At 36.7% G+C, this 16,863-nt stretch overlaps 2 protein-coding genes across 2 annotated transcripts in view; one reads left to right on the forward strand and one right to left on the reverse strand.

Moving 5' to 3' along the window:
* Positions 1–16,863, reverse strand: part of LOC134679907 (syndecan) — a 572,242-nt gene that overhangs the window by 311,867 nt on the left and 243,512 nt on the right. The window lies entirely within an intron of this gene.
* LOC134680511 (lipase 1-like) lies at positions 190–2,483 on the forward strand. The gene is made up of 6 exons (XM_063539635.1): positions 190–384; positions 575–785; positions 874–1,244; positions 1,358–1,495; positions 1,563–1,930; positions 2,128–2,483. The coding sequence occupies exons 1-6, from the start codon at positions 214–216 to the stop codon at positions 2,450–2,452; spliced, it is 1,584 nt and encodes a 527-aa protein (XP_063395705.1). The 5' UTR covers positions 190–213; the 3' UTR covers positions 2,453–2,483.

Raw genomic sequence — 16,863 nt, forward strand, 5'->3', positions numbered from 1 at the left:
AATTAAAATTTTCTCATTAGTTTCTATATCATTGTTAATTTTCAAACACAGTAATTCAATCAAATCATCTTGATCAGATCATTACCGACTCAATAAAGGCTGAGTAAAACCTATTTCTTTCATTTAGGGACAAAGTAGCTATTAGACTAACTAAACGAAAGATAAAGTTAATTTTTATAGGGCTAGTCAGACGCCGACTGCCGAGTCTTCGCCATGTTTATACAAAGACGTTCCGTCTTTGTTTTGTTGTTGTGTCTCGAAATGGTTTCATCGTTTAACTCAAGTGAAGAATCAGCGAAAAATAAAAGCGACAGTAATAGTACTTTTACCCACCACACAAGATTTTTGAAGAAGACAAAGACAAGAACACTTAAATTAATGCAAGTAAGTTAGTGCCTTTTGGTTCAACAACCGCTTGTATTGGAATACTAATATTACAGTTGTTTTTTGGTAATTTTGGTGGACAGTTATTAGAAATGTAAAATGTAATATCGATATAGAGCATATTTTTGAATGAAGATATATAATAAATCCAATTGTTCCTTTCGTTGTCATATTTGTTTAAAAATTGCAGAATCCAAAGGCAAACCTAATAGCACTCAGTGATAAAGGAAGGTTTCTAAAGTCATATGATGTCGTCACTTGCGATGGTTACATACTGAACATATTTAGGACCACTTTCGAAAATGATGAGCCGAAACATAAAGAATTTCCCGTCGTACTAGTTCCTGGCTTGTACCAATCCTCGGACAGGTTTGTCAGACAAAACACAGAACATTCTCTGGGTAAGTACTTAAAAACAACAAAGTAGATTAGAACAACCCAAGACTTAAGACCTTCAAGACTTAACCATTATACAATCTGTGTTTTCAGCTTTCATACTCCAAGATCTTGGTTATGATGTATGGCTCGCCAATGTACGTGGTAATAAATATGGCAGACGTCATTTATACCTTGATTCAGAAACGGATGAAAGAACCAAGTTTTTCGACTTCAGTTACGATGAAATTGGTTTCTATGACGTCGCTGTAATAGTAGACTATGTTTTAAATGATACACACAAAGAAAAGGTGCATTATATTAGCCATTCGTTAGGTGGCACTGCCTTTTTGATTTTGAATTCAATTAAGCCGGAATTTAATAATAAATTTGAAACCGCGCACCTAATGGCTCCTATTGGGTATCAGAACTATTTCCCTAATGAGAAATTTACGAAGGAAGTCGATCGCTTTAAGGAAATATATGTAAGTACTTTAAATATATCGCGTATTTTTAAACCCAAGAGAAGAATAATCTGTTATTTTGTGTACACTTGATAGTATTATAGAATTATTAATAATTATTTGAATTATTACAGGAAGACCTAATAAAAAGTGGAAAAGCAGAAATATTTCCCCCTGTGAAGGATGAAAGCAAGAACTTCTCAGTAGACGACTGTCTCGGTGACAAAAAATATCAAAATATATGCGAAGAGTTGAAAATTGACGAATTAATGGTAATCAATAGAAAATTTAAAAGCTTATTATTTATTTACTCTTGTATATAATTTAATATGTTCACAGGGCCTAGAAAAACATAACAATTCGAAGGACAAAACGAGGGGCGGCTCTATCAAGCTACTAGCTCATTTAGCTCAAAACATCAAATACAAAACCTTCAACCGATGGGATTATGGTGAAGAAGGAAATATGGATCACTACAAAATCAAACAAGCCCCTATATACAATTTAAGTCATATAACTGCTCCAACTATGATAGTTTATTCTTCAAACGATGAGTTTGTGAGTCCTAAAGATATCGAGAATATGGCTAAAGATATGGCTAAGGCTTCAACGAGAGAAGTGAAAAGAAAGGATTTTAAACATCAAGACTTTCTTCTTGCGCCGGATGTCAAGGAAACCGTTTACGATGACATTATAGAAGATCTGAGGTGGGCTTAAAATTTTTATACAATTAATATACAATTTCGCCTTCAGGGTTTTATCCTCATTAAGAGCAAAATTGTAGAACTACTCCTTTGGTCAAGCATGACAATATTGCCGAGAGAAAAAAATGATAATCCTTGACTTCGGTCAAGGATCAGTTAAGGAAAAGATTCAATTTTTTTTGTCTATACTATTATTACAGGAACACAGCCCGTTTACATTGGGAAAGCGAAAAAGAACTCAGAAAAGAGCACCCAAACGACGATGATGATTACGTAGACGATCCAACGACAATAAAACCAGATAATGACGGGAACACAATAAAAGAACCGAAAAACAATATGAAACTATTTATACCACCTTCAGTGTGGATGCAGATACTTATTTGGTTGCCCAGGCTCATGATACCTATTGTTTTGATATTATGTCTTGTAATATTCTTTTGTTGTCTTAAGAAATTCGATGTGAACTTTAATGTGGGCATGAGAGGCGACAAAAAAGCAGGTATAAAAAGTGAAGAGGAATGAGAGAATAACAACGCATGAATATATATATGAAATACAAGTGTTTATTTAGTTTCTTATTGTACACACAGTTAGGAGATTTAATAAAAAATCTAATAATACGGTATTTTATTACATATACGTATAGGTACCTATGCCGTGGCCAGGCCCCTGTTTCACCAACCTACGGTTACCGCTTACCATCGGGCGGGCCGTATTTCTGTTTGCCACCATCATTGTATTATTAAAAAAAACTTTATGATATCGGAAAAAAACAGATATTTCTCTTGCTACGTTTATGACAATTGTCACAAGAAACACTACAATTGTCACGAAATTCCGACATAACTCATTACCTGTCAAGAATTAAGTACCTACAATTCTTCTAAATCTTTGACAATTGTCAGAAACTTCGCAGGAGAAATATCTGTTTTATTCCGATATAATAAAGTTTTTTTTAAATAATACAATGATGGTGACAAACAGGAATACGGCCCGCCCGATGGTAAGTGGTAATCGTAGCCCATGGATGCCTGTGACGTCAGCAATAGTGATTAGACAATTCGTCGCACCTGTCACCGATGTGAAATTGGGGCCCATACATTTTGATACTAATATGAAATGTCATTTTATAATTTGAATTTGAATTTTTTTAATGCCACACCATAATGATCAGTTATCAGATTTGGCCACTACATTATACACAACATATGAGACACACAAAAGACATTGTAAATATAAAGAGTTAACTTTTACATGTTAATTGACTAAAGCGTTATTAATCGCGTACAAAGCAATATTATTGTTTTGATTTAATTATGTAACAGTTCAGATAGGTTCTTAGATACCTACTGTCAGACAACGCACAGCTTAAACCGTATAGCCGGATTGGGTTCCGTACCTCAAAAGGAAAAAACGGAACCTTTATAGGATCACTCGTGCGTCTGTCTGTCTGTCCGTCTGTCACAGCCTATTTTCTCGGAACTGGACCAATTAAGTTGAAATTTGGTACCCATATGTAAATTAGTGACCCAAAGATGGACATGTTTTTCTTATAATTATAAAAAACACAGGTTCAAAGTTATTTAAGAAAATGGCCAAAAAAAGACTAACCTAACCCCCCCCCCCCCCCCCCGCCCTTTATCTCCGTAACTAATGGGCCTAAAATTTTGAAAAAAATACTCAAAATAATTCTTTACCTATAGACAGGAAAATCTATTAGAAATGTGCAGTCAAGCGTGTGTCGGACTTATGTATGGAACACTAGAAACGAGAGTCCGACTCGCACTTGGCCGGGTTTTTTAAATTAATTAACGAATTTTTTATCGATTTCTACGTGGATGAAACCTAGGGAATACAAACGGATGACAAAAAATGTGCAATACATAACCTCCTGTACCTCGTGAGCTGGAATGAGCTTGAAAATATTCGCGTTTGTAAGGACTGACTTTGTTTAGGGTTCCGTACCCAAAGGGTAAAAACGGCACCCTATTACTAAGACTTCACTGTCTGTCACCAGGCTGTAGCTCATGAACCGTGATGGCTAGACAATTGAAATTTCACAGATGATGTATTTCTGTTGCCGCTATAATAACAAATACTAAAAAACTACGGAACCCTCCGTGGGCGAGTCCGACTCGCACTTGCCCGGTTTTTATTTATGCAGGTTTTACAAAACGGTCCTTCGTTACATTCTTTACATTTGAAAATGACCAAGTACGAGTATGTGTATTTAGTAATTATCCTTGATAATGTGTCGGTATTTGTAATTAACTAAGGTTAACTAATTAGTCTTACCAATTTCATTACCATGATTACAATCCTTTAATCATTCAATCAGTAGCAAGCACAAGATTTCACTTTCTTGTTAGGAGTTTTTGTGGCTATCATTATCATTATCACAGATATCTTTCTCAAATTCATAAGATTGTATAATCTGAAGAAGAAAATTTAAATACTAGGTACAAAATAAATGGCCATTGTCTCATGACACTTTGCCATTAGACCGGGAAGTAGTGTCATAAGGTGCAAATTTTGGTATCGGATGAATTCACTTAGCACAGATGTAATATACGTAAAGCTAAACTAATTGAGCCCGGTAGACATCCGCCACCCCCTGGCAGGTAGGCAGGGGGGCAGTCAAAGTAATTTGTAATGGATTCAATCTTTGAACTCCTTTTTAACCCCCTTAGAGGATGAATTTTTAAAAACGCTGAAATAACTTTTCGTGTATTCTAATAATATGCGCATATAAAAAGTTTCAAGCCCCACACTCGAAAAAAATTTTGATCTCCTTGCAAATTTTCAACCCCTATTTCACCACCTTAGGGGATAAATTTTCAATAACGCTGAAATTAGTTTTCTTGTATTTTAATAATATATCTTTTAACGAAGTTTGAAATTCCTAGCTTAAAATAAAACATGAACTCCATATAAGCTTTCGTCCCCTTTTTAACCCCCTTAGGGGTTGAATTTTTCAAAATGGCTCCTATCTCTTGTACACATTATAAATGTATCCTGGTGTGCAAATTTCAACTTTCTAGCAATTGTAGTTTCGGCTGATAATATTAATAATTGAATAAAAAATTGCAAACCTATTTTGATTTTTTTCTATTAAACTGTACATTAAATGTCTCAAAAATGAATTCCTTATGCCCGATTTATCTGGAAATGATACCAAACTCGAGGTGGTGGGTAAATAGAAGCCGATATGCAGCGTGTAACTTTGGATGCCCCCCTGCTTACCCACCAGGGGGTGGCGTTTGGCTACCGGGCTTAGCTTTACGTATACTACATCTGTGCCAAGTGAATTCATCCGATACCAAAATTTGCACGTCCCATACATTGGGTGACACTGCTTACCTCACTACATTGCCAAATTTGACTTAACATATAACATTAAAAGTTTATTTGTGTCATTAATCCCGTACTCCTGGGGTTTGTTTATAATTAGCAGGTACACAATTCTCAGAGCGATTTAAGCTAGTAAAATGTCAATTTCTTGAGCATTCAAAATATCGTAGGCAGTATATAAATCACTCGCCACACTCTAATGGCCGCTGTCAGTGAAATTAATGGCTGACCACTCCTGACGGATCACGACCTTCGGGCGTCGTTTTCAAATTTCATTTGCTTACCCCAATCAAATGTCAAATGGCCGTGTCTCGGAATTCGGTGTTCTGGGCTTATCAAGTCAATTTTATACAATAGAATGTTTACACATTGATTCGTGTTAATGGCGAGTTCGTTTATTTTACTTACTCTAGTTGCAAATACTCGTATATGTACTCGCACTTAACACTAATCATTGGAAAAAATGTAAATACAGGTCGTAAGATAGATTTAGTTTGAACGCTAAGTGGAGTGGAACACACGACGAAAATATACATACATGGGTCTTTATAGTGGCATCTACAGGATATGAGGTACATATTTAAGGAACTAAAAATGATTTTTTAAAGTTTCCTACATATCTTAAATTTCCGTATGTCAATCAATCAATCAATCAATTCATTTATTTGTCGAAAAGCAGGTAATGTTACAAGCAGGTGTTACATACATATAATTAAGTGCTCCACTTTTGGCCATATGAGGCATACAAATATTTAACGTGAGTGGCGGTGTAGCTCATGACTGTGGTCATGTATGTGGATATTTAAGATAATTTTTAATACAGTTGCTCAAAAAGTGCTACTTTACGTAGCTGTTTAGCGTGCGGAAAGTTGGTTATCTCGAACTAGTGCTTTTTACTTTTCCAATTTTTTTAAATTTATACTTGTTCCAATTCACGACTACTTATTGATGAGTGTTAATATTAGTTTCCTTTAAACGTCGTAATCAGCATAAAAACCTACCGTTAATGTAAGAATACGAAAAATATTACATATTTCATATTTAATTACTTACCTCTTCATCATTATAACACGTTTATTTTTTAATATTCAATATTGAAAATTCCGTTCTTAATAAGTTGACTGAATGGAACGGAATAGCTGCCAAACGCCCATAGATATAATATACTTAAAGACGACGTCTAACCGAGCTGTCACTGTTACCACTTTTGTTTAGTGTACGATTAACAATGTTTTTCTTATTTTTTCGCAACTGTATTAAAAAACGTCGTTCAATACACGTGCGGAAATGTCATTCTTCACTCGTCCCGAGTCTTGCCACTCGCCTGCGGCTCGTGGCAAGATATCTCGGTACTCGTGAAGTAATGACATACCTTCCGCACTAGCATCGAAATGTACTATTCCCGTCAATATCATTTCCTGCAGTAATATACTACACAGCAATATCTGCACAGCAATACTGCATCAGTATTAGGTAACGCTGCGCTGTTTGTAAAATCCTCCATGAAAACAACAGGAAAGGTAAATGTACCATAATATCATTTAATATAAAACATTTTACTCTCGCTGTGTAGTTTCATTCTCAACATCAAGTCAAAGAGAACCAACTTTATAGTTGAAAAATCTTTTAACTAAAACTGTCAGAAATGTTTCGTCTGGCAAGTGTATTATCATATCCCATTTCGCTTTCACTACACTTGGCAAATTAAATCTTCTACGTCTGAGTGTGAGGCATTTGCATTATAAAGACATTTGATGGGGGTTAAGGAACTTTGGTTCTCTTGGATAAAGCTCGGAGCAACTTTGTAGCAATGTCATTTCAAAATAGCTGAAATAGTTCTACATTCTCATACTTGTGATATGTTAAGAGGCGTAAAGCCAGGAAATTAGAAGGGAACAAAAGATATGGAGCGTCGCGCGAAACTTGCGGCGGAAGATATGACCATCGTGTGGGTTTTTACCTTTTATCACAATTGATCTGAAATTAAAATTTTGCTTGTCGGATGGTAATTAAGTTTAAAAATGACCTCCGAAAAATATGATTATTTAATGTTTCCCTACCTATTAAGTAACGTAGTTCCCTACTTAAAAAATCCCAAAAATACGAATTAAATCCAGTCCTAGTAAAAATCGTGAAAGTTACAAGCGGCGTATAATAATAATAAGCGTATAATTCGTATAAACGAATGCCAAAACCAACCCAAGAGTTTTTGCCGTAAAATTTTCCAAAAAGTACCCCCTAAAATACATTAAGACACAAAACCCGTTGGGAATCGGACTCTGAAAGCTTCGACGGATAGAAAATTTTACCTCCCTTCTCTGAAGTAGAAAGGATCCACTCTGTATGCAAAATCTGGCATTTTCTCTACACATTCCACATTATTCCTGGTACACTCTCAAAAGGACAATATTGTGTCATTTCTCGCCTTTACAATGCCATATCTTTCGCTAAACCAAGGCGTGCAAGGTACCAAGGTACAAAAATATATGCTGCTTCAATCGCTCTTAAGTTAAAACCGTTAAAGGTCATTTTGCATTGCTTTAACGTAAAAGATTGTAAAGAAGAGACTAAATTTAAGAAGTCTTGTAGCAGGATTCCAGGTTCAGAAAAAGGGTTATTTTTCATCGCGTTTAGTTTTCTTTGACGTATCCGTTAACAACAAAGATTTTGCAGGATTGGATTATACTGAAGTGAACTTTTCTGTCTCGTGTTACAAAGAAGTGTAAATCTGTTTTACATTTCTTTTCTCTGTCTCTGAAATTTTAATACAAAGGCTTCAAACGTTCAATGTCTCTATAAATTCTTGGGATTTTTACGCTGCATGCTTCATTATAGAATTTGCTTTTGAGTCACAAAGAGTAAATGTGTAGCGAGTGATTTGGACATCTGGACATGTACCTAACTAAAAGCTCTATAAAAATACGGTAAAACGAAAAATTATACAATTAGTTTTTAAATTAAACCCAACTAAAAAAGACTTGAAAAAGCTGTCATAAGGACCATCATACGACGCGAGATCTAGGCAGACCAAGATAAGTCGGCAGCGAATTTTAAAGCACAGACGTGCAAGTCTTATTTTAATCGTGAAACTTTTGTGAAATTATGACGTTGTCTGACTGGTTGTGGACTGCTGAGTTGTCTTAGTCTTACTCTTAGTTCTTGGAATTTTTATACATTCCAATTAACCCTCAAAATGTTTTGATATTTCAGTTCGTGCTAACTTTCCAGAACAGCAGAAAGTAAGAAACTTCTTTCTACAAGCGGATTACTCTCCCGGGCCCGAAGTCGGAGAGTTGTTTGCTCAAACATGCATTACGAGTATTTGCCGTAAGAATATTCATAGGAGTGTTTAACTGTTTGTAGTGTAGTGTGACGTTTAACATGTAAATATGCATATAAATTGTTTAGGAAATATTGGTTATAAATACTAAAAGTAATACACGGTAGATTCTTAGTACAATTGATAGTAATTGTCGGCTGACAGTACAATCAAGTAGGTATTGAAATTTTGTCGTATGGAACAAAATATATCATTGGACCGTACATGACGTAGTGGCTGCTACTTTTACTTTGAAAGTCTACGTTTTTAGACCTTTACCATCAAGTACCTCTATAACCTTAAAAAAATACCTTCATACCTACTCTTAACAAATAAGTCAACATTTTTCACACTTCTACTGCAGTTTACGATCGAAAAGTTCACGCCACTCAGGCAATGGGGTTATTGGGGTTTATCCCGTCCATTGAGGAGCCACTAGACTGTGGTCGACCGATGAGCTAAAGCGTTCTATTTACGATTAGGAATTAAGAATCTACTAGCCAGTGTGGTAGATAATTTTATCATACCTCACGCATCGAATTATGGTCCCTATGACAGTTCATTTTTATATGGAGGAGCTGTCACTTAAAATATTTGTAGACATTTGACGATCGAAAAGTTCACGCCATTCGGAAAGCAACGTTTATCCCGTCCATTGAAGAGCCACTAGACTGTGGTGGACCGCTGAGCTAAGGCGTTCCATTTACGATTAGGACTTGAGAGTAGGTAACCGGCCAGTGTGCTAATAAGTAGATAATTCTTACTATAATCGAAAGCGTGAGATAAAACAACTGATTCAGTACGGATATGATGGTCGTTCTTGTCTACGTGACAGCGTGATAAAACGGTGTCCGTCACTTTCTATCCCACGGTGTTAAACAGTGACAGTTATTTTATCACCTGGATAAAGATGGATAAAGCTATCCATAATACGCCGGCTGGATGAGAATAAATCAAAATTAGTTCTGTTTACGAACAATTATTATTAGAAAACATTAGTCGGCTCTAAGAGCGGGTTGCACCAAAGGTTAATTTCGCAATTTATATTACATTTTAAACATGGTCAACTAAACGTAGGAAAAAAGTCGTTAGTATTTCTGCTAGTGAGCAGTATTGTACTTTAGACATTTAAAAATAGGGTAATTAACCTAACTAACCATGCATCTTTAGGAATTTCGTACAGTAACCTGCAATGATATGTTACTCGACGAAGGCCGCAAAAATATCTGACTCGATCTTATTTGTAGAACCATAAGAGCGTGTCACATATTTTTGCGGCCTTCGAAGAGTAACATATTATTGCAGGTGACTGTACATTAGACATTTTGAATTTCGTAGTTAATAAATTTGATTTTAGAAATTATGCTACATAACCGCACCAAGCACGGTCGACTGATTAATCGCTAAATTATACCAGCTGCCGGACTGCCGGTGCTATTTCTGGTATATTCGTAAACAACCGTCATATTTTACTTCCAATCATAATTATAACGAACTACGATTACAGACGATTTAAATCCTGCCGTGCCGTATCTTAGTACCCACTCGCACTTCCCACTAAACTTACATTAGAACCGCGAACGCAATCACAGCGCAACTGCGGTCTACCAATCATGGCAGTGTAGGGCACTTGAGCAGACCCGAGCACTAAAACGATTCGATTCCTATTGGATAGACTTTGAAATGCAATTTCTTTTTCACCACACCAGCCCGGAAAGGCTTACTTTTCACTTCAAAAACTGATACCAAAGTTGCATTTTATTCACATGTTGGACAAAGTAATCAAATGCAAGTTCTGAGTTGTTTTCTTATGTTTGCTGGTAGAATTGACTTTTAAATGATGATTTTGGATGATAAATATTTAATAACATTAATTTCGATTTTATTTGGTTTGATTTTGTTTGATATCTTACATTTAATATTTGCTTCGGGTTGGTGTGGTGAAAAATTGTGTTTTTCACTCGGGGGCAAATTTTGTTTAGCCCTCGTACTTTGAAATCCTCGCAACGCTCAAGATTCAATTTTTCGATCCACTCGCTGCGCTCGTGTTTCAATTTTTGAATTTTTCGCTTGCTCGGGTATCAAAATTAGCACGAGCGATTAAACAACAACTTTGCCCCCTTGTAAAACAAATAACTATTATCGTAAGTTTACGGAGAGGCTAGGTTAAAATAAAATTACATATTTGAACATACGATTATAATTACAATGTACTTAAATAGTTCTACGGTCTACCAATCATGGCGCAGGGTAGGTAAGGTAAACGTACTAGTGCGAAGCCGGGGCGGGTCGCTAGTATGTATCAAAAGTGAGAAAAATTATATTTTAAATTCTAAATTAATGCTTATTCATTGTAAGTATCACATATTCCAGCGCAATGAAAGCGTTAGCTCTGCGGTTTACCGCCTGCTCTCGACGTTCGTCTGTCTAGTGGCACTGGAGCGGTTCAAATAATGTTGCTTACACGGTCCAGTTTCAATTAACGCTACGTCTTACGTAGGCGAACAACGCGCGAACGCGGCGCGGCGCGGCGCGGCGAAATCAATCCTTTGATGCCCATAGAAGTGTCCTACGTAAGCGATCTCGTTGCGAACGCGGTGCGGCGCGATTTGCACGCGAATGTCAGGCGGCGCGGCGCGGCGCGGCGCGGCGGCGGCCGCTTTCGCCGCGCCGCGCCGCGCCGCGTTCGCGCGTTGTTCGCCTACGTAAGACGTAGCGTAAGATTTGTGTTCACGGGTGTAACGGGTTTTATAGTTGTAAAAACTCTAATTAATAAAATAAGATGTTTAATAATTTTTACGATAAACGAATACATAAAATTTAACACAAAAAAAAAACAAACAAACAAACTAACTTTTTATAGGTGTTCGCAAGAAGGCTGAATTACAACTCTGCGGAGGCTGGCAGCTGGCAGCTTACTATATAGAAAAAGTTAACGCAGCTTCTTTTTCTTTTGTTTTTTTTTGCTTGTCATACATTATATTCATTTTTCCACAATAGAAGATTAAGCATTTTTTACATTCTAGAGTTTTAACTAATATAAACCCGTTAGATCTGTCAACAATTTGTGTCTAGATATTTCTGTACATATTACGAATTTAAAGTCACACTAAAATGCCTGATAAATAAAAAATATTACATTATTACGCAAACCGCCATTTTCTAAGTCAACGTACGACAATAATAACTGTGCAACACCCCATAATTCTTGGCTTACGTCATTGATAAAGCATAATAGGCCTTAACACCTAGTAATCTCTGCCAGTCAACCAGCGATACGCGAGTAACGAGGTTTATTGCGAACATTCGGATCGGAATAATTGCTTTTTTAATAGAGCAGGCGCTTTATTTTATTTCACGGACCTTTTATCGTAAATTCTATTACGATGGACGAATAGAAGAGAATTAAATGACGAATTTTCTTGTGTTTTGGTGTAATTGTGTGTTGTACGTACAAATAGTTGGAGATTCAGCCTTAACTAGTAAATAGATAATAGGAAAACGTACCTGTAACAAAAAAAAGTTTTTATTAGAATGGAAACATGTTATTATAGTGTAATGTATGTTTATATTTTAGTATAATTTAATTATAGCCCACGCTGTATAACCATTTAATATACCATCGGACGATATTCTATTGCATGTATTAGAAATAACGTCGGAACAGCTTGAAGGAACAAACAAATTTCTAGTCTATTAAAAAAACGAGAAATGTTCACAACGTTTGATCTAATAAAATGAAAATCTGTATTCAGATCCTATTCAATACAGTTCCAAATATGAAAACAACCCATTCATCCATCTATTCTATTGTATTTGTCTATCCTTGAATATTGCGTATACATACATACCTATACCTATATAATGTTTACGAATACATATACAAAAACATAAACGCCCAAACAGAAAGATAACACACCTAAATACCCAAGTACTTTAAACTCAACATTTACCTCAAGCACCACCCCGAACCCACAATAAAAAACCCAAATCCACATTAGCGCTTCCTTCATTACAACACTAACCGGTATTTACCGGTTAATGTCCATGATAACCGTTTTAACTGAACCAGCTTTGAAGACCTATGAACACTTTCTACTGCTCCCTTAACTACAGGGCAAGGATGGGTCTTTATAAACTGGACTCGACTTTAGCAAACCATCTTGCAAGACCTCTCTTTAAAAGTACTGTCAGGTTAGAAGAGGGTCTTCTGAAATTGGTGGGTTGTGTTCTATTATGACACTAGCGGACTCTAACGATGGTCGGACCAATATTTGCCGCAAGCTCCTTATTATTTCATTTAGGTGTTGGATATTTTTCAATACTGCTGTGAAGTAGATTGAATTTATTTTTCGCTATTAGTGCCGAAAGACTAATTAAAATTGTACGCTATAGAGTTAGACCGAGAAAAGTCTGCAGCGATTTTGATAGCCCACGCAGTGCAAGTGTCATAAACGACAAACTCCTATGAAACTATGACGTGTAAATAACACTTGCACTGCGTGGGCTATCAAAATCTCTGCAGACTTTTTTTGCTCTAACTCTAAAATAGTTAGGTACTCCATTTTTTCTTTAAGATGTAATAAGGAATACAGACATATTAAAAATCAGTAAGCAGGTACTTAATTTATTACGAATTACTAATAATATGCCGTAACTCATGGATCTCTACCTACACAATCGAAATCATCCCTAAGAGGGTAATGAGGGTGGAACCAGTTTTTATCGCGAAATAATTCCTTAAGAGAGTGAAAATGGGGATTTAATTGACTAAATATTGAAGTGGATTATTTAGTCAGTACCTACATAATATACTATCTATAAATTGTAAATAATTTATAGATTGTAATAATAATGTGGTACGTTCCGCAATAAAAAAAGGAAAAATATATTAACATTTACATAATTTACTAATTCTACGCAGACGAAGTCGCGGGCAGACACTTGATTATTTTCAAAAGTCGCTGAACAAATGTTGATCAGCATGAGGAGTACAGCCTACAGTAAATTTTTTTGCTCATATTACAGGCCACACCCGGTATAAAAATGAACCTTTAACAATTAGGCTGCATCCATTCGCTGCCTTTTAAACGAATTAGTCTCACTTCACGCTGTAATGCCGTCTGCACGCGTCCTCAATGAATACACGCGTTCATTCATAAAACATTCACTACTGCAGTATATGTAGGTACGGGGGAAATATACCTGTTAAAATACTCGGTTTTAAATACATAGCAGGTTGAAACAACAATTTCATTTGCGGTTAATATGTGCTTCTTTCGTGGGTGATGTTAAGATTATTTTCTATGAGATTTAGCAATATTCATTTTGTATGAAACGAATTAGTCTCACTTCACGCTGTAATGCCGTCTGCACGCGTCCTCAATGAATACACGCGTTCATTCATAAAACATTCACTACTGCAGTATGTGTAGGTACGGGGGAAATATACCTGTTAAAATACTCGGTTTTAAATACATAGCAGGTTGAAACAACAATTTCGTTTGTAGTTAATATGTGCTTCTTTCATGGGTGATGTTGAGATTATTTTCTATGAGATTTAGCAATATTCATTTTGTATTAAACGAATTAGTCTCACTTCACGCTGTAATGCCGTCTGCATGCACGCGTCCCAATGAATACACGCGTTCATTCATAAAACATTCACTACTGCAGTAGGTGTAGGTCCGTGGGAAATATACCTGTTATACTCGTATTATAATACTCGGTTTTAAATACATAGTAATTTGGAGCAACAATTTCATTTGCGGTTAATAGGTGGTAGAAAATTATCTCAACATCACCCGATGTAAGGACTACTAATCCTTACATCGGGTGATGTTTAGATTATTTTCTATGAGAAACTATATTTCTATGAGAATACAAATATACTTGAAAGTATTTTGTACCAAGTAAATACTAGGTAAAAAACCGTTACTTTCCCGCTATGCCCTGCAGAGCGGACTGCACCTGCGAGCGTCCCGGCTTCCGCCCCAGCGGGTCCAATTTTAAACTTCCATGTATCAAAACAACTCGAAATACGTGTGTGACGTGTTGTTTTCGCGCTGCATTTGTGAAATGGCTGCATTTTGGGCAACTAAAGTCTAACTTTGCACAGGCTTTGACGTGACACAATGTAAGTTGATTTGGATATCCGTGACATACGCTGGGAGTCGTGTCAAAGAATAAACAATAATAATTCAGCCTATATACCACTGCTGGGCACAGGTTTCCTCGCATGCGCGAGAGGGCTTGGGCTATAGTCCCCACGCTAGCCCAATGCGGATTGGGGACTTCATATATACCTTTGAATTTCTTCGCAGATGTATGCAGGTTTCCTCACGATGTTTTCCTTTACCGAGTGGCAAATATCAAATGATGTTTTGTACATAAGTTCCGAAAAACTCATTGGCGTACCAAAGATTTGAAGTATTTGAACCCGCGATCTCCGGATTGAAAGTCGGACGTCATATCCACTCGGCCACCACCGCTGAACAATCAAGTTGAGATTTTAAAACCTAAGTAACAGGCCAATTCGAACGTAGATACACTGATATCAGAATGACATTAACTGATGTGTTTTATTTCCTCTTGAGGTTAGTTCTGAATGGAGGGCAATATAACTGTGATACTTATCGAATATTTTGACAGTCCGAATGTGCTCGTGGTCGAAGAACCGAGAACCGCTGGGTTAAACGTATTCTTGAGTGGAGACCGCGACTCTGCAAACGTAGTGTAGGAAGCCCTCCGACCAGGTGGGATGACGATCTGCGAAAGACTGCAGGCAGATGCTGGATGCGGCAAGCTGAAGACAAGGGCGCTATGGCGCTCTTTAGGGGAGGGCTATGTCCAGCAGTGGACTACTATACGATGATGATGATGATGAATGCGGTCGTGAGGTTTCTCGCGATACGATTAAGCTGGTTAGCGCCGACAATTGATATCGGATATGGCCGTCGGCTATACAATTCCAAATTAACTAGTAGCTATCGCTAGTTATTTTCTCAGGCTAGTGAATTTATTTTGCCTAAATTCAAAACAACACAGTTTTTACTAACTAGGTATAACAGAGACTTTAATTTGCTTAAATATCATCCTTCTTCTTTCAGTTTTCTTTCAAAAATACGGGAGTTCTCATCGTCGAACAAAATATCAGATTTTGACGAACTTTCGTACGAGTACTTTTTCCCCTATTCCATTCCAATTCCTTAGGGAATGATTTATAAGAAAACGCGCGATTGCTTGGAGACTACAACGAGTTATGTACCATTATGTACCTTCGATAAACAATAATCGAAAATAAACGTATCGAAGCTGTTGTAACATAAAACAGTAGGCAAAATAACTATGCTTCTTTATGTCACTTTTACTTTATATCTAAAGGTAAGATATCTATTAGATGTGAATTGGATCTCTAAGTCAAATCCTGTGGAAATCATTCAAGAGTATCTCCAGAATCGCGCAAATGTCAAATTCGACAGGTTAGATCTTAAACATATCGTTATCGTATCTTGGTGATGTCTAAAAGATGTCTAATAGGTGTGTATTTCAAAATCCGAATCGGGCCCATAGATACCATTTTGAACAAAACCAAAATATTACTTTGCTAATCCGGGTAAACGATAACGTGCTAGTCAATCAGTGCTAACCCGTTATACTTACTTAATAATATTTTAGTAATATTTTGGTTTTGATTAATATGGATTTCCGCAAAGTAACGCCTGATTCTATTCACCATTTTGAAACTGTAACAATACCAGCAATAAACTGGCACTACACACACGACTCACGCTTTGATATATCGACAAAACCGAACCAAACCCCCAGAGCGCACTAAACCACAACACAAGCTAAAATACACCTTATTAGAACGAGTTAAGAGTTTTTTTTAATTATATGCCTGCTGTCCGGTGTAGTGATTGTCCAAATGAAAAAGGGAATAAGTTGGTTAAGTTTTCGAAGGGTGTTACGGCTCGATTCGGGAATTGAATTAGATATTAACTAGATACGAATTAGTAAAGATATGTGACGTTCCACGGCACCTTATGGCGGCTGGCGCCGCGATTCGGGAAAGGGGTTAGAGATTCACTAGATATGAAATAGTAAAGATATGTGACGTTCTTATGGCGGCTGGTGCTTACGCATAGCGCTGCAATAATATTGGAGCGGCGTTAATAATAGCGTAAGCGCCAACCGCCATAAGGTATCTTTACCCATGGGACGTCACATATCTTTACCATATCGTATCTAGTTAATCTCTAAT

This window comes from Cydia fagiglandana, chromosome 3, assembly GCF_963556715.1.
Source record: "Cydia fagiglandana chromosome 3, ilCydFagi1.1, whole genome shotgun sequence".
NCBI lineage: Eukaryota > Metazoa > Arthropoda > Insecta > Lepidoptera > Tortricidae > Cydia > Cydia fagiglandana.